The following is a 19,454-nucleotide window of genomic DNA, read 5'->3' on the forward strand; positions in this document are numbered from 1 at the left end:
GCCTTATATACCAGCCACTTGTGGTGGGTGACCCATGTCAGAATGTTCAATTTCATATAAGGGTGATTTTTCAACTTTCATGTCCCAAGGGTTGATTTTAATTCAAATGGACAGATTTATATATTTATATATTTATATATTTATATTTGTTAAATGGTCACATTAAAATTGACTTGTTTTACCAGACCTTCATCATTTAGTTTTGGTACATTTCAAATGCCTTTTTATGTATAGATTTGACTGTTTTAGTTCTATTCCAGACCCAGAATTTACATTTATCTATGAAAATCCATTATGAAAATAAAAATGATTCCATGTTTAATCTAAACCAGGGGTGCCCAGTACGTCGATCACGATCTAACAGTCGATCGTGAAGGCAGTGCTGGTAGATCGCACAAAATGTAAATGTACTTTAGTTAAATTTTAATAAACATAAATATAATGTCTTTCCTTCTTTTAGTTTCTGTCTGACTTGCACTTGACGAGTAAATATTGACCAGGCGAGGTGTTGTTTATTCAGTTGCCATGACAACTAGGTTTGCGCATACGTGCCTTCCAAGGACTTCTGAGAACAGAGCGCGAAATTGTGATGCTACTGCCCGGATTATGCAAAACTGTCTGATTCCATTCAGTGCAAGTCATCAGAATAAGATAAATGCCCTGGCTATTGTAATCTATTGTGCTGTAGGTGTTTTGGGTTTAGTTTTAAAACTGAATGATATCAACATTGAATATTATTATATATTTTTTTATTAATTAGAAGATGAATTCCATTTAGGGATACATGCAGTAGTCCCAACAAGCATTTTCTTATTTTAAATGAAACTGTTTTTTTTAGTTGGAGTTGGTCATTTAAAAGTAGATCATCACACAAAAAAGTGTGGGCACACCTGATCTAAACAAACAGTGAATTAAACAAACCATTTTAATATTTATTGTGTAAAAAATGATTACTATGACTTTTCCCCTAATAACTTTTTTCTAATGTTAGTGAACTTTTTTAACTAAGTCAACAAAATTGTTAGTAAAGAGCATGCTTGAGATAAAGGGAGTGATGAAGTGAGTGATGATTGTTTTAAAGTAAACAAAGAAAAATTTAGGGAAAGAATAGTTTATTTGGTGTCATTCCCAATCAAGCTGTAATTTTGCCAAATTATCCAAAAAGTGTCAAATATAATTTCATTGTGTGTATATAGCATACATGTTTGCTAAATGAAATGTAACGACAAAGACAATGAAATGAAATGAAAAGACAAATGAGGCGGCAATTTTATTTCAAAAACATTGAAGTCATTTCCATCAGCGTCCACCACATAACTCTATTAACCGCAATACAGAATGTGCTGGAAATTACAGTGTAAAAAAAAAAAAAGACAAATATGACATAAATGTCTTGATGCATGTATATATATTATTAGACATTGATAGCAGACATTGGAAGAAAAAAAAAATTGTGTGTGTGAAAAATGTTTTATAGAGACTTTACAGTCTAGACATCCACTGTGCTAGTTGCCCAAAGTTGAAGAAACACCCATTTATTGTGAGCTATTATATATATATATATATATATATATATATATATGTGTGTGTGCTCATTCACCAGCTACTGTGGCTGATGGCCAAGAAAATAATTTCCCACCCTGATTACACTATATCAGTTGTTGTTTTAATATAATGCATTCAACTCCCATCCATCACTGAGTCCAGTGTTTTGTTTCTCTCTGAGCTATAAGCAGTTTGACACTGCCCCATGTATCAGCAATTTGCAATATGTGTTTTCCCTTTTGCAAAGAGCCAACGACTCTGAAATGTGATCACCGCAGCGCCACATGTCATTATGACAGTTCTGAGTTGCACTTCTATTTATATTAGGGGCTAAAATAATTTAACTATAAATCAGCATGAATGAGCAGATCGTAATGTTGGAAACATAAAATGAATGGAATGGATCAGACACCATCTCAGATAACTTTGTTTTAATTTAAATATTCAGCTGAAGCATGACTTGTAAATTGGTTGTCTGGTATTTGGACAGCTTTGCTATTATATCAAATGACACTGGAATGCAGTAAAAGTAATTGGTTTTACAGACCTGTCACGCACTGAAATAATTCATACATGTTGGCAAATTATCAAAGCCCTGTGGCCTTCAAAAAATTCTTGTCTATGCATAAATCAGACAGGGAGAAACCGATCTATTGATTTAGAAGTCCAATAGAGGTCTAAATGTAAAATCTGGCTTTCAGTCAAGTGGTTTTACAGCTCAAAATATGTCATGTCCACAGGTGATTTGTTTTTATGTCTCATGAAAGACGACCCATCTACTGTGAAGGGGGCAGAATCACTAATCCTTGGGGAAATGCTCACCCTGCCACAGAATTTTGGGTAATGTATTTTCAATCAAACATACTGTATCGCATGCCCTTTTGACATTTAATCATGTGCAGGATGTGAACATTAGATATTATCAATTACATTTTCACTTGTTACATGATGCTTATTCTTGATATCAGGAATGGAATTACTTCTAGTGAAAGTGCTAATTCTTGATATCAGGAATTGCATTGGCACTGGGAGAAAGGTTCATTCTTGATATCAAAAAAGTTGTCATTACTTGCGGAAATACCCATTCTTGATATAAAAAATTGAATTTCAACTAGTAAAACAAAATTGACATCTGTAACTGCGTTTTCACAAGTACAATTTCATTATCTGTCATTCACTCCAGTTCAAAACACAATTGCAGATATCTATAATAATTTCTTACTAGTTGAAATTCCAATTTCACAGATCAGTAGTGCACTTCTACTAGTAAAACTTTCATTTTTATATTAATAATTGGGTCGTTCTTGGGATTTGGTAATAGTTATTCTTTTTTTCTTTTCTTTTTATACATTTGATTATTGTCTGAATACTCCACAACATTAGCCACATATTAAACTTCCAACAAATAATTTATTCCCACCTTTGGCATTAAAGCAGTTTTAATATTTCTCTGATTTAGACACCTTCTGTTCTCAACCCTGTCATGGACATTAAAGGAAGTGGTTTGGAAATGACTACCCAATACTGATTATGAAATAAACATCAATCTACTGCTCATGTGTCCCTCAAGCCAATTTAATGACTACAAATATGACATTTATGACTAATTTTATATTTTTTATTTGATGAAGCTACAAATAGGTCAATTGTGTGTCTGTAGTCTCATTATTTTTGTAAAAAAAAATAAAAAAATAAAACTTTTAACTAAAACCCCAACTTTTTTGTGCTAGCACTTAACATGTGAAGCTGTGCTCAGCAAACAATACATTGATTTTTTTTTAATTGTGTTCCCATTTTAATTTTCCAATATTGTCACTCTTCTCAACCCCGTCACATCTCTCCCACCGCTAGGCTTCTTGCACCCAAATATTTTGAAACACTGTTTCATTCAAGTAAATTTATAGTATTTGTAATGTACTGAATAATGTATGGACTTTTCCATGTTTTTGTTACAATATTCACAAATGATGTGAATAACTCAACCCTGTCACAGGACGACAGTGGAAAATGTGAAAGGGTTGCGTGTGATGTTGTTTTTTATTTATTTTTTGTTCAAAATGGCCACTGTTTCTCATGTAGTGTAGAACAGAATACCACAAAGCATGCATAAAGTTAATCAATTCTTTAAATATTTATGTATTTCAATATCATTTTGAAAAGTTCTGATTTCATATTTGAATTTCATGTGACGGGGTTGAGTTGTTGAGCTTGACCATACCCACCGGACTATAATACACTTCAAAATACAAATACAAATGATGATGAATTAATCAGAGTTGACATCATAATTTCATAATGTCATATATGAATGAATCCAAAATTTGTATTGGCTAAAAATAGTGGGATGGGGCTCAGAGTTCAGACTGGGGGACAAAACTTTATAGCCTGGTCTTAATAAAAACATAATATTTCGTTTTTGGGTAAAATATCTTTCTCGGCAAAGGAACACAAATAAATGTTTACATTAATGACACAAATTATAGACATGGTGCACATTTTATTATTTTTTTCTTGGTCAAATTCAGTGAAGTGCCTCAAGGACATGACCAAGCGCTTGCTATAAGATAGAAATAAGACATTATTTTATGCTAAAGATTGTTTTAATGCAATAGATCTTTTAATTCATTATAACTGACATAATAACATCTTGTGAATAGATTTTAACATTTAATTTTAGTGAACCACCACTTTAAAAATCTGGGGGACTGAAATATTACAGAATCCCAAGAATCAACCAACATTGTAACTAGTACAAATATTAATTCCTGATAACAACATTTACTACTACTAAAACAACTAGTAAAATGTTAAATTCTGATAGTGGCAGGGCGGAGGGCGGGGCCGGGTCGTTATCCTACACACCCGGTCCCGTATTAGGCTAATTATGCCTCCATGAGGGTTAAAGGTCGACTGCAGGGGATCGTGCGGGAGAGAGATCGTTAAGGATGGGACCGGGTGTGTAGGATAACGACCCGGCTCCGCCCTCCGCCCTGCCACACTGATATATATAAATGTATTTCAACATGTTAGTTTTGATGTTTCAGATATCTGGAAATAGATTTCAGATATCAATAAATTGTTAATTGTTAAATTGTATCAATAAAAAGTTACAATCTCATTATGGATATCAGAAAAATAAAATTTTACTAGTTATAATCCAGTTGTTGATGTCACCATTGCATATTATTTTTTTACTAGTAACAATGTAATCATTGATATCCAAAAAATATTTTTACTAGTACATTTCTGATATGTGTATTTGAACTAGTAAGGAATGTATTCTAGATTTCTGTAATTGTGTTTTGAACAGCAGTGAACGACAGATCAATGTGAAAATCCAGTTACAGGTATAAAACATTTCAGCTTTTACAAGATGATATTCCATTTTTGATATCAAGAATGGTTCTTTCCACAAGTTATGATGCCATTGTTGATAGCAAGAATGGACGTTTTTACAAGTGCAAATATAACTGAAATAAAAACCATTTTATGTAGTAGTAATTCCGTTGCTGATCTCAAGAATGAGCATTTTAACTTGTGAAAATGTAATTGTTGAATCTACAGTTCATATCGTGCACATGATAAAATGACGATAGGGCTTGCGATGCATACTGTGTCATCAAATGATATGCCTATTGAAAAACGAACATTTTCTGTATATTTTTGGCTTTAGTAATGAGTGTGTGGTACTGTCCACAAATAAGGTTTGGTGCAACATGCCTTTTAATACTTTTTAAAGCAAACATGTTTCTATTGATAACTATATATAAGACGAAGTATTATCTAATAGAAAATGAACTCCTAGCATTAAAGTAGCTGGTTTGAAACACATCAAATGTCCATAACGTTTAGTTTTATAATAGTATTTCTATTAGCGCAAACCAGACACTTTACATTTTGATAACAGGTTTGCAGAGAAAATAAAATAGGACTTCAAATATCTAGCTTGACCTCCTTAGGTTGATGATTTTCTGAAGGTTAAGCACATCTTTTCATTGATTCTTTGTTGAAAAGAGAAAAGACTTGTATTAGAGGCTTAAGCACTATTTTGTATCCTATTTGTGGAAAGTGTCTCTTTGGATTTATTAATGAGATCAGGCCTGTTTGAATCTCCGAGCGCTCCAGTGATCTGACACACGTATCCTCTTTATTTCCTGTACAGAAATATTTTTCTTGGTGAGACCTTCTCCAGTTACATCAGTGTGCACAACGACAGCAATCAAGTGGTCAAAGATATTCTCGTAAAGGTAACGGCTCGTATAAAGCAATGCTGAGTAGTTGTGGCAGCTTGCGTCCTCTATTGTCTCACTGGTCAACGATTGTCTCTGGACAGGCGGATCTGCAGACGAGCTCCCAGAGGTTAAATTTATCTGCTTCAAATTCTGCGGTTTCAGAACTCAAGCCAGAGTGCTGCATTGATGATGTCATCCATCACGAAGTCAAGGAGATCGGAACACACATGTAGGAGAGCTTCTCATGGACACAACATTCAAAGCCTTTCCTGTTATTTCGCAAAGAAATGTTCCAGGTCTCACAGTGTGTAAAAACTTTTGTTTACAGTATTACACTTAATAATGCTAAATATTAAAATACACATTACAAAGTGTACCCAGCCACAGTGCTTAAACATTATGCATATTAACATTAGACTAGTGTGATAAAATCACTCTCTAGCCTTGCCTGTTCAATGTTATGTGTGAACTTTCAACTTCTGACATGACCGTGTAAAGCCAATAAACACACTTTAGCACAATACGCACAAGGATACCAGGAAGGGATGTGACGTAACTATCCACAAAGCACTGTTTACATTGTGCAAACTGCCCCATAGTCCCAAAATATTCATTTAAATAGTGCATCAGTATCAGTGGTTTGCTTTCTTAACAAAAAATCATCAATAAAAAAAAGTAAATGACTATGTCAAAAGTCTCAAATAATCTTTTATCAAGAATGTTAAAACACTGTTTTGGGGCCTGGGTAGCTCAGCGAGTAAAGACGCTGACTACCACACCTGGAGTCTTGAGTTTGAATCCAGGGTGTGCTGAGTGACTCCAGCCAGGTCTCCTAAGCAACCAGTTTGGCCCAGTTGCTAGGGAGGGTAGAGTCACGTTGGGGTAATCTCCTTGTGGTCGCTCTCGGTGGGGCGCAGGGTGAGTTGTGCATAGATGCCGCGGAGAATAGCGTGAAGCCTCCACATGCGCTAGGACTCTGCGCTAACGTGCTTAACAAGCCACGTGATAAGATGTGCGGATTGACGGACTCAGATGCGGAGGCAACGCGGAGGATCTAGAGCGCATTGGGAATTGGGCATGCCGAAAGGGGAGAAAATCACTGTTCTACTCACCATGTTTGTGTGTCATTTATTCCAGCTTGGTCTGTGCGGTCAGCTACACCGCTCAGTCTGGAGAGAAGCTGTACTTTAGGAAGTTCTTTAAATTTCAGGTGAGCTCATTTTGTTTTTATCTGATTCATTTTGCTCATTGATTCGATGTCAACACCATGCCATCACTCGCACAACCATTGTGAGTATTGAGACATTTAATTCACATTTAAGATTCACATTTTAACTGAAGGCATCAGATCTCATGCTGTTTGAGACAACCAGTAGCAGTAGTAATGTATTGAAGAAATAAAGCTGGGTTATTCTTATGTTGTAACCTGAGTGTAACATGGATTCTGTGGAGTTGAATCAAATTGCAGCTCAAACTTCAGTTTTAACTCTATTTTAAACTAGGTTCTCAAGCCTCTAGATGTAAAAACCAAATTCTACAATGCTGAGGTAAGTTTACATTGTCCAGTTGAAGCTTTTAAATGTGCTTATTTAATATATTAAGAGAAAATACATACAGTGGGGTCCAAAACTCTGAAACCACATTGAAAATTCTAATGGGAACAAAAGCTTAAATATAAGCATTTTCACCTCCCTGGCATGGCAAAACTGGGATTATCAGGGAATAATTCATGTCTATAGTGAACCATTTATTCTGTACAATAAGGTTCTATTAAACTTTAGTTAATGCCTTAGTTATGACAAACTCACAATGATCAATGGATTTTAACAGCATTTATTAATCTTGGTTCATGTTAATTTATGAAAATGCAATTGATTATTGTTAGTTCATATTATTTAATAATGCATTATTTAATGTTAACTTAAACAACTTTTAATGTAAAATATGTATGTATGTGTGTGTGTGTGTGTGTGTGTGTGTGTGTGTGTATGTATGTATGTATGTATGTATGTGTTGGACTTGACATGAACCAAGAATAATATTGTTCATTGTTAATTCATGTTATCTAATGTACAGTGTAGTTAACTAATGTTAACTAATACATCATTTTTATGTAAAGTGTTATTTATTTAAGATGTAAAATATTGCACTGGCTAGAACAGGGGTTTTCAAATAGGTCCAGGGACCACCAGTGAGCCGCAAGTGGGTGCTAGGTGGTCCAAGAAAGATCTAGGAGGAAAAAGTGCAAATATATATTTTTTTATTTAAAAAGGTTAACATTTGAGAATGTTTCATTCTGCTTTCTAAAGACTGGTTGAAAATCATGAGGTTTATCTGATTTATTTGATTCTATTGAGAGAGACAAAGTTTAACTAATAAATAAAAAAGAAAAATCTACTCATAGTTTTATGCAAAATACATTTCTTATCTCATTGTGTTTTATCTCACCTTCTTTGCAATGTTCATACTTTTATATAGAATTATAGATATAATTTATTAAATAGACATACAGTGATTGTACTTGTACAGTGTAAAGCATTGTACTAATACATTTGAATTGAAAATGTTTTTCTTCAGATTTATATATATTATTATACTAATATTGTGCAGTAAAAAGATAGACTGTCAATTTAATATGGAGTAAATATTTTCTAGAAAATATTTATTTTTGTCTGTAGTGTCATAACAATATAAAACAGTCCCGCAGTATAAATCTGACTTCATACATTAAAATGAATAGCTGTGGGTCCTCGCAAGGGGATTATCATATTTGAGATGTCCTTGGCATTGGAAAGTTTGCCAACCCCTGGGCTAGAAAATGCTCTTGTGTGTTCAATCTCTAAATAGTGATTTCAGAAAAGCTTTATACAGAAATCACAGAAAATATTTACATTCAGAAGTAGTAAGAACTCTGATTAGTGGTCTCAAACTTTTGAATCCTGCTGTACAAAAACTGAGTGTAAAGACAATATTGTAAAGTACTCACCTGTTGTCTGTACTATTGATCCATTGTCTTATTTAACCTGCGCCTCTGCATTGCCTCTCAGCTTTTAAAGTGATTTATGTTGAGGCTACGCTTTAGAGTTTTCATTTGATAAATATTCATTTGTGTTATTTGATATCCTTTTGTAATTAGTTTCTGTGTTTCATTCATACTTAGCAGTTTTGTTCACACGTACGCTGCCTGAAGAAGAAAACTGACATTGTCATTTTCTGGTGCATGTAACATTCACTTCTCTAATGTTTATTTTTGTGTTTTATTCCTTCATTAGAGTGACCTCAGTTCAGTGGTAATTGTTTTCCCTTCTCATTGCACCTTTTTTTTCCCAGCATAACCTTGTTAATTTTCCACTTTTGAGCCCAAGAAACAAGTAAGGGGAAAAACATTGAAAAAGTATTTTGATAGTCAATGAATGCACATGGTACCTAAGAGAATGGTACCTGAGGAGAGGTGTTTGTTTTTTCCATACAGTGAGAGTTAATATTAACTAAGGCTGATGATTACTTTGTTTAATTTCTGACAGTAAATAAACCTGAAAGTTAGCTGAAAGAAATGCTTTTTTTCTGTTTTTCCTCACATGTTTCCTCTCAATGCCTTTGCTTTCTTGCTGACTCACCTTATCAGTGCAAACTAATGGGTTACTACTAAATCAATTATACACTTTCTCTAGAGACAACCGATATTTCCTAATGTTTTTTGACTGTGAGAAATTGATGCTTGTTTTAATTGATCAATTATGCCAATTGCTGCTTTCTTTGACAGATTTAAATATGTTTTGTCTATAAATGCCAAATATGTTGTTTTTCTTGTTAGCTGTCTGTCAAAAAATTAGCCATAAATGTATCACACTATTATTATTGTTAAAGGAATATTCTGGGTTCAATACAAGTTGAGCTCAATCGTCAGCATTTGTGGAATAATGTTGATTACAACAAAAATGTATTTCAACTTCTCCCTAGTTTACTTTGGTTAGGTTACTTTGCATAACCTTGGTTCCCTGAAAGGATGGAACGAGATGCTGCGTCAGAAGCTGAAACTATGGGAGAACCCTTCATGGGGTGGGACTTTGAAACCCTATACCATCACACTAAATTGGTTGGCTGGTGAAGCTTTGCGCTCCACCTATGCTGACGTCATTGTGAGCATATAAGTGGAATTTGATCAACCTTGTTCCTCCGGAGATACGTGGAAGAAGAGGGAAGATGCATGCAGGTTATAAAACCTGGTGAAGGTGTTAGGGGAAACCCAGACTGCTGCCAGACATATGTCTTCTTGAGACACGCCCTTTGCCCATGTCCAGGAGGAAGCCATACTCCTTGTTGAATGAGATTTAATGCCCATGGGGCATTGTATGTCTTGCTAGTCATATTCGAGCACAATAATATCCACGACTCAGTGAGTTATTCTTTGCTTGTAGACGGCCAAACCATTTGTGTGGCATCCAAGGCAAACAAACAGTTGTTCTGATACCCTAAATTGACTCGTTTGGTCAGTGTACATGCGTAATGCCTTCATTGGGTAGAGCATGAGTAGTCTCTTAGCCTCAGCCGATTAAAAGGGAGGAGAAGAGAATGTTTTAGTGTACCTCTTATGGGTTGCCAGCACTTTGAGTGCATAACCTTTCCTGGGCTTAAGAGTAGCCTTCGATAGACCTAGTCTGTAATCAAAATACATTTGACAGATGCCAAAGGGAGTAGTATTACAGTGTCAAGAAAGAGTAAGCATGAACTTATCGCCTCGAGTAGCTCAAATGGGGAACTTGTTAGTACATTTAACACCAGTGCTAAGTCCCAGACCGGGATGGTAGTGGAACGCAAAAGGCTCTTAGCCATCTCATACCATGCAGAACTCTGCTGGTCAGAGGGTGCTGCTTATAGACAAGCCCTTCAGAGGTATTGTGTGGTCGATATGGCAGCGACATACTTTGAGCATCCTGCATCCAAATGCTCCTGCATAAAAGAGAGTATCATCTGTACAGGGCAATGCTTTGGGTCCTTACCCCAGAAGGAGCACTAATTAGCAAAGAGTTGCCTTTTTTAGGCATACAGCCACCTCATTGAGGGGTGCCTGGGCTGTTGTATGGTGTTTTACATCGGTTGCGACAACCCTATTGTGTTAGGCGAACCCCGTTTATGACATGCAGTCTCCATAGCTCTGGCCATGGATGCCCAACAGGTTCGGCTTTCCCAAATACTTCCCAATTCCTCTCAAATGATTTAGGGTCCTCAGTCCTGGCACCCTGACACTAAAGTAAACCTGCTCTGCTGTTTAGGTGGCTGGGGAGGTCTGTTTCATGTAGGAGAAATTATTAGCTCCAGAGGACAATTCCGCTTGCCGGGTTAAACATTAGGCACTTTGACTGCACTCCTTCTTGGTGATTTATATTCACCACAACTCCAGTGCTGTCGGTATGAGTCAGGACACAAACTTTCATGTATTAGAATTGCCTGTATTGGATGCATCCGTGGTGACAACTTTGTGTCTGTCTATCTTGGCAATTGTCACATCTTTCCAATAAAGGTGTATTACCCCAGTATTGATTTCCCTCCATTGGTTACCGATCCAATACAGAATCCAGGACAAAGTGTTGCTATATGTTTTTAAGGCTCTCTATGGTCTAGCACCTGAGTACATCTCTGATTTTATAAGCTTGCATCTACCTTCAAGGTCTCTCGCTCTGGTGATCAGCTCTGTCTGTCAGTCCCTCAATCTTGCCTTAAAACTCAAGGTGATAGAGCTTTTGCGGTGGCAGCCCCTAGACTTTTGAATGAGCTTCTGTTGGCCATGAAGTCATCTCGGTCTCTAGTGTCTTTCCAGGGGGCCTTATTTAAAAAACTTATTTATTTTCCCTAGCTTTTAATTAATTTCATTATAAATAGTACTAGGTCAATTTATCTTTTCCTGTCTTTGTTGGTTTTAAATGCGTGTTGCATTTTTAAGCTGTGTGTATGTGATTACATTTTTTGAAACTCCATGTACTGCACTTTGGTACCCAGTGCGTTTTTTGAAAGCGCTCTATAAATAAAATAAAATTGAGTTGAGTTGAGTAAAGCTTGGTTCTTCTCTAGCAAGTGTGGCTTAACAGCGATGCATCACTATGAGGGAAGGTGACGTGTTGCGAAGCGTGATGAGGGACCCTCGGGCTGAATCAGCACTGGAGCAAGCCTAGCAAGGCAATGGTGGCTGCAGCGGCTATCAAGCCCAGTAGTCATTTTTTTTTTTGTATTCAATTATGGTAAAATGGACTGAATGCATTCGTCGATCAGGTGTCAACATGGTGACTGAGTCGAGTTTCGTCCCTACCAAATAAAGTTGCTGATTTGGCACTCATTCGCTCTTGCACCTCTTGCCTTTTGAGGTCCCAAAGCGCTAGCACAGGTCTCTGTGCTTGCACACTTGTACCGTCTATTCAGCTATGAGCTATCACGAGCTCAGCATCTACACATCTGTGCATGTGCGAAGGGCCAAGGACAACCAGCAGGACAGGACCTTGAACTGGAATGCAGTCCCCTTGAAAAGGAATTAAAAATTGGCCTGCAATAAGGGGATATCTGCATATATGCATCTGCACATTGCTTAACGCCAACCAGTTCAGTGGACAGACAGAAGCCTTTTGCATCTTTGGCGAGGAGGAATTGTACCTCTGAGCTTAATGAAATGGCGGGGAAAGCGAGAGCATTATCCTGGGGGTGCGCAAGAAACTGCTCTAAAGGGTCAATCCAGCATACATACCTGTGGCATGGCAATTCTCTGGCATGGGGTAAACCGGACTAACAGGCATCGAAATAACCTGCGTCACACTAGAAACTTGGTTATTAGTCATTAGTCGGTAATGTGAGCCGACATGGCAACCGAGACAAGTTTCATTCTTAGGAAGAAAAAATTACTCACTGGCCACCAACATGCTCTTTTTCCATTTGACCCTGTTCTTAAGGCTCAAGTGAAAAATTAAAGCAACTCCGTCTCAGAGGCTGCTTTGTCCTGTTTCCCACTCTCGGAAGGGGGGTGGCTGGCCCCTCATCTGAGTGCATACATGTTTCACTAATGAGAGCCCTGCGAACATTCCTTTAATCTCCACCGACCGTGATTGTATCATATACACACCAATTGTAAGGACCGTAATATGTAGAAAAAGGAGACATGCAAGACTTGAGACAGCGAAAATCTCCACACTCTATATCACATCCATTCATGGCTCACTCATATTGTCCCTTGGGAGCCGATGAGCAGCATTAGCGGAAGGGAGTGTTGGGTAAGTTACTCTAAAAAAGTAATTAATTACTAACTACAAATGACATCATCTACAGTGTAATTAGATTACTTTACTAAGTCTGAAATGTAATTGCATTACTAATTACTTTCTAAAACCCTTATCAGCCTTGACCAGATGACCAGAACAACTGTTCTTTTAATTCTTTCAAAAAAATCATAAAAAATAAAATAAATTATTCATGAACAGGCCAAAGAATTTAAGCGGACAGCGTTAAATTAGAAAACATTATTGTATATTGTTTTATATAGAAATTTTCTATAGTCTATACAGTATTTAACACAATTACATCAGAAGTAACTAATTCAATTACTTACACATTTAGTGTAATCCCTTACTTTACATTTATCAATGAAAAGGTAATTTAATTTCAGTAATGGATTACACCCAACACTGGTGGGAGGTGAAGGGAGTGGCTTCGGTTTTGAGAACAAAAGTGTCTGCCAAGAGCATAGCGTGTTGAGTTTCACGTGTTTGTCATTAACACAATAAATCTCACCAAGGGCTGTGTCAGCGAGACTCAGCACACACTATTGACTTTGCTCGCACTAAACTGTCAACTGCCTAATACGGAAAAAAGGAGGCATTTAAGGCTTGAGCCTGAAACAAACCTTCCTAAAATCTCAGCACTCTACGTCCCCTCCTTTCACGTCTTACTCGTATGGTTTGGAGCCATAGAGGAGCAAGCAGCAGGAGAGAGGTGCGGCTTTGGCTTTCAGAATGAAAGTGAACATCTAGAGCCAAGGGTCATAAGTTTTATGCGCTCCACTGAACGCAATCAGTCTTTTAGAGAACAGCGCTCAGACAGAGGGATGTATCGCTTGCAGGTGGAACACACTTGTGAAACATTTGTCTTTACAAAGATGTTCTTTTCATCAAGTGTCTCTCTTAGTTTTCTTCAATATACTCTTTTATGAGTGCAATGTAAATGCAATACAAACCCTGAAGAGATTTGAAGAGGTGCTTCTTTGCTGGCACATGCAGGTAGAAGAGCAGAACTCATTCCCGCTGATCGGTTGCAAGTTGCTCTGCGAAGCATTGATGTAGGGATCCAGTCACACGATAGATATCCATACTGATGATGAAAATCCTGGTGATGTGAAGCAGGATTCATCTAATATGCTCACGATAAAGTCAGCATATGTGGAGTTCTGAGCTTCACCCGGCAATAATATTGGTGTTATGGTATATAGGGTTTCAAAGTCCTGTTCATTGACTGGTTCTCCCATAGCATCAGCTTCTGACTCCATGTCAATGCTACCTTATTGAAAGGTAATCAAAGACACTGTAAGGCAATTACAATGGAAGTGAATGGGGCTAGTCTATAAATGCTGAGAGGTGCACTGAGTAATTTCTTTTTATGTCAAAGTGGCTTACATTGGCTTACAGTGACACCTAGTGCCCTGGAAGCTGCATTATTCAACCAGTAGTTTTCAGTTACCAGTACCATTGTAGAAATTCACATCCATAGTAAGCCAGGATTAATTTAACCCATGAATGAACGTGTTCAATATCAAGGCAGTTACTGAGATTAAACAAGTAGTATTCAGCTGTTCATATGATCCTAACATGGCTGCCCCCATCAGGGCGCCCCTGTCCCATGTAGAATAAAAGAGCTTATATAAGTTTACAGATATGACTTGAGCTCTTCATCTCATCTGAGTGATCATGATTTTATACATATATTTCAATATTACTATAAATTTTTCTTGGATGTAAAACTTTTTAAATGAGGAAAAAAATGACTGCGCTCACCATTAAAGACACATAGTTTCAAATGTATAGCCACAGGAATATTATGTAAATACATTTTAGTGTGATAAAAACCAAACGCTAACAAACCTGTTATATCTGATTTTACCGTGCTAAACTGGTTTTGGATAAAACTTTACAGATAAGGTTAGTAAGCAATTGTATTACACTAAAATGTGAATATGTGTTATATATTTGTTTTTTTTAGTTTTTTTTTAATAAACGAGAGACGAGTCAGTTATATCAACATTGTCACAAATGCTGTCGATTGAGCCTAACTTGTATTTACTCTTGTGCGTATACTTAAAGTTACTCAGAGGTCCTTAGAGGAGAAATTATTTTTGTGCAGTGTAGGATAAAAAAAACTCACACTCAGGATCATAAAGGACAAAAATGTCCATGTCAAAAAAACTGCCATAAAAATATTATATATTAATATTATTTTCCACTTTCACTGACTTTTTTATGTTGATTTTTTTTTTAATCAACATCAGTCCTGATCATAGCTACCACATATTCATTTATTTTCAGAATTGTAACCCTTTAAATGCCAGTTTGTTTACATAATGCACACACACACACACGTACACACAATTTTAGCTGCATCATTTATTAAATTGGCCTGCGGTGCTCTATAATACAGCAAACAGAAAATAGGCAAAAAGAATGTATTTGCTCCATAGGCTAAACATGAGAAAAATGGTGCCATCTGGTGGGAAATATAAAAAAATAAAATAATAATAATTTTGAAGCCAGGGCTCCAGAATGAAAGCATAATATCATAGAATTCATGATTTTATGCTTTAATGGCACTGGGATCAAATATTGCTGTTTTAATGGTTGTCAATGGTGACATTTTTGTCCTGAAGGTCCTGAGTGTAACTATTGTGCACACAGTGTATTATAGATGTATTTTAGGAACTGAGGTTGAAAATTCCCCCAAAATACACACCTTTGGCTAAATGTATGCCATTGGCATTAACACAGCCAAAATTATAATATAAAAATGTAAAAATTAAAGACACCTGAAGTTTGCACAAGGGTTAAACCTAGAACATTCTTTAAAGATTTTATTTGTCCATTTTTAAATTAATCCATTGCAAAATGTTGAATTAATCAGGCTTGGCATGGGCTGCTTTCTTCTGACACAAAAACAATACTGTGGAGAGGTGCTGTTAAACTGCAGGCATGAACTAACTTCCACTTTTAATACACACTCAAAATAATTTAAAAACATTGATTCTTTGTGCAGAACATTTAATATAAAATGTCACTTAAAAAAGCCCTTAATGCCCTTCAAATGAAGTGTCAGTAAAGCATCAGAATACAGTGTGAAAGTGTCAGGATAAAGTGCATAAGATAATAATACTGCAATTAACTGGATCTCTAGCTGGTTTGATGGTTATGACCTTTGACCCAACAGACAGATGAGGTGTTTTTAGAGGCACAGATCCAGAACATCACCACGTCACCAATGTGCATGGAGAAAGTGTCTCTGGAACCTTCTATAATGTACAGCGTCACTGAGCTCAACAATGTGACCTCTGCAGATGAGAGGTAACATCGACATATGCTACTGCACTCATTCTGTGCATCTGTCACATGCAGAAATGATGTCTTAAAGTAATGCATTTACAATGTAATACAAAGCCTGTGGCGCATGGGTTTGCACGAGGATAAACACTAAAAGTGTTGCCACAAGGCATTATATGTGTTGACATGATTTTAGTGTGATGTGATGTGATTGCTTACTAACCTTACCTGTGTAAAGATATATCCAGTATTACAACTTTGTTGTCATGACAATGAAATGCTGCTAAATGCGGTAACCTGCTAAAATCTGTAAATAGCTGATTTTATCACACTAAAATCACGTTAACACGTATAATGTTTACGTCTTGTGGCTATGCTTTCGAAATCATTGTATGTTTTTATGCTTATGTACTGGCTCCATTCAATACAGTATTTGCATGTTTTCTGACTTTAGTGTTGCTTTTGCGTAACTTTGAACCGTTTAATTGGAGAGAAACACACTTGTCTGCTTTACTAAACTGACTAAGCTCTATTGTTTTGTGTTTCTACTGTGATTCTACATTTGGGAAGATGTCTTATCTGCAGCCTTTAGACACAAGGCAGTATTTGTACTGTTTAAAGCCAAAGCCAGAGGATGCAGAGAAGGCCGGAGTCATAAAGGGGGTGACCGTAATCGGCAAACTAGACATTGTATGGAAAACCAACCTTGGGGAGAGGGGACGACTACAGACCAGTCAACTACAGAGAATGGTACATTGACGTTTAGAGTAGCTGAAAGCTGCAACCTGTCAAGTGGATAAAAAGTCATATTATCAAATGAATTCTAACCATACTCATCAGTTATCCCACATGGATTTTACAACCGCAAAACTTAGCAGTGGTTCATTTATTACAAATATTGATTCACAGTCAGCCATGATGAATTTGTTCTAAGACCAAAAACATCCATTTACAAAGAAGTATTGAGATAAAGTGTGTAATATTTGACTGGTCATTTGATCTGAACATGGTGGTGCCCAGCACCATATGTAGAATAAAACGGCTCTTTCTCAAATACTGATATGACTACATTCTTCATATCAAATGAGTGTACATAGTTGTAAACATATTTTTCAAAAATATTATTCTACTGTTACTATTTATATTTGTTTAAAATTTTAGCAATCAGCCCCAAAGTGCACTTATAAAATGTAAAACATACTCCACCTCTGAAATCGCCTTCCTTTTTTTGCTGATGTCACAAATCCCTCTTACGTCCAACCAACTGGCTCCATTCTGGTATGGGACAGCCATTTTCACAATCCAGTCAAATCCTGGTGAATAAAATCCCATCCAACATTTCTCACGTCGAATATCCAGTTTCATTCAGAAATGTGTCAGATTACTAAAAGTAAACGAGGTTGCCAGTGAAGATGGTAATCATAAGGAATTAAATTATTCCAGTACATTTGAATGATTCTGGTTTATTAACGGTTCCATTAAAAAATTGCACATATACAACTCAGGCAGGAAACCGATGGAGTGCGTACTCCAGGTAGGGAATGAGGTTTTGCCCCAAGTGAAGGAGTTCAAGTGCCTCGGTGTCTTGTTCACGAGTGAGGGGACAATGGAGCGGGAGGTTGGCTGGAGAATCGGGGCAGCGGGGGCGGTATTGCACTCGCTCTATCGCACCGTTGTCACGAAAAGAGAGCTGAGCCGAAAGGCAAAGCTCTCGATCTACCGGTCCATTTTTGTTCCTACCCTCACCTATGGTCATGAAGGCTGGGTCATGACCGAAAGAACTAGGTCGCGAGTACAAGCGGCCGAAATGGGCTTCCTCAGAAGGGTGGCGGGCTTCTCCCTTAGAGATAGGGTGAGGAGCTCAGTCATCCGTGAGGAGCTCGGAGTAGAGCCGCTGCTCCTTTACGTCGAAAGGAGTCAGTTGAGGTGGTTTGGGCATCTGGTAAGGATGCCCCCTGCCTGCCTCCCTAGGGAGGTGTTTCAGGCACGTCCAGCTGGGAGGAGGCCTCGGGGAAGACCCAGGACTAGGTGGAGAGATTACATCTCCACACTCACTTGGGAACGCCTCGGGGTCCCCTAGTCAAAGCTGGTTAATGTGGCTCGGGATAGGGAAGTTTGGGGCCCCCTGCTGGAGCAGCTGCCCCCGCGACCCGACTTCGGATAAGCGGTTGAAGATGGATGGATGGACATATACAATTCAAATTATATTTGGTTCCGGTTGTTAAAAAAAAAAATGGAACCGGTTCTTGGTTCCCAAACCTATTTGTGAATGGCATTTCATTTTTAGTATAATTCCACAGCTTTTCCCCAAAATAAGTGCGGAAAATGTGAAAAGGAGCAGATTCCATCTGGGCCTGCTAATTGGGTAGAGATTTAGTTAATAAGTGGATGCAAGTAAGCCTTGTTGGACAATGATGCAGTGGCATTAAAGAAATGAATCATGAGGAACTCTCCAACATCACAGTAGATTTCCCCATACTATTATAAAGACGACACTCCTGCTCTGTTCTAGGCTTCTGGTTATGGTGATGTAAGGCTTTCCCTCGAGCTAATCCCAGACACTGTCAATCTAGAGGAACCCTTTGACATCACATGTAAAATCACAAACTGCAGGTAAGAGCAGCACTTTGAAGCTGTCAGATCATAGATGAACTCTTGTGCTGTGATCTGTCAGTTTGAACTGCTGGTTTGTTTGTTGCCAGTGAGAGGACTATGGATCTGCTACTAGAGATGTGTAATACTCGTTCCATCCACTGGTGCGGGGTGTCAGGCAGACAGCTGGGAAATCTCTCCATTCAACTCAAACTCGTGTCATCTGTTCAAGGCTTACAGGTAAGACGAACTTAAAACAGTACTGTTAGCATGTGATTACTGATATGCAGTCACTGCGGCTCATTCTTTGGTATATTGACTGGTCATCACCTCATATGGACTGCGCACTGATGCATATGATGCATGTTGCACACAAAAATGGCAAGAGGTGGCCAAAATATCTAGTTCCAATCTGATTGGTGGACTTCTACACAATTTACAGAGGTCAGGGTGCACAGGTTTTGTCAGTCCACCTGGAAAAGAAAGTTTTGTTCACCCTCTCATGCTAATTCCATCCGCTGTCGAATGC

General features: G+C 37.5%; 1 protein-coding gene across 1 annotated transcript in view; it reads left to right on the top strand.

Moving 5' to 3' along the window:
- Positions 1-19,454, top strand: part of LOC127635928 (trafficking protein particle complex subunit 13-like) — a 30,523-nt gene that overhangs the window by 8,063 nt on the left and 3,006 nt on the right. Inside the window, exons 3-12 of the mRNA XM_052116230.1 lie at positions 2,286-2,385; positions 5,708-5,792; positions 5,879-6,006; positions 6,915-6,987; positions 7,280-7,324; positions 9,050-9,067; positions 16,224-16,357; positions 16,861-17,083; positions 18,846-18,946; positions 19,036-19,165. Coding sequence (XP_051972190.1) covers positions 2,286-2,385; positions 5,708-5,792; positions 5,879-6,006; positions 6,915-6,987; positions 7,280-7,324; positions 9,050-9,067; positions 16,224-16,357; positions 16,861-17,083; positions 18,846-18,946; positions 19,036-19,165 — 1,037 coding nt within the window. The remainder of the gene's footprint in view (positions 1-2,285; positions 2,386-5,707; positions 5,793-5,878; positions 6,007-6,914; positions 6,988-7,279; positions 7,325-9,049; positions 9,068-16,223; positions 16,358-16,860; positions 17,084-18,845; positions 18,947-19,035; positions 19,166-19,454) is intronic.

This window comes from Xyrauchen texanus, chromosome 43 (assembly GCF_025860055.1).
Source record: "Xyrauchen texanus isolate HMW12.3.18 chromosome 43, RBS_HiC_50CHRs, whole genome shotgun sequence".
In the NCBI taxonomy this organism is placed as follows: Eukaryota; Metazoa; Chordata; class Actinopteri; order Cypriniformes; family Catostomidae; genus Xyrauchen; species Xyrauchen texanus.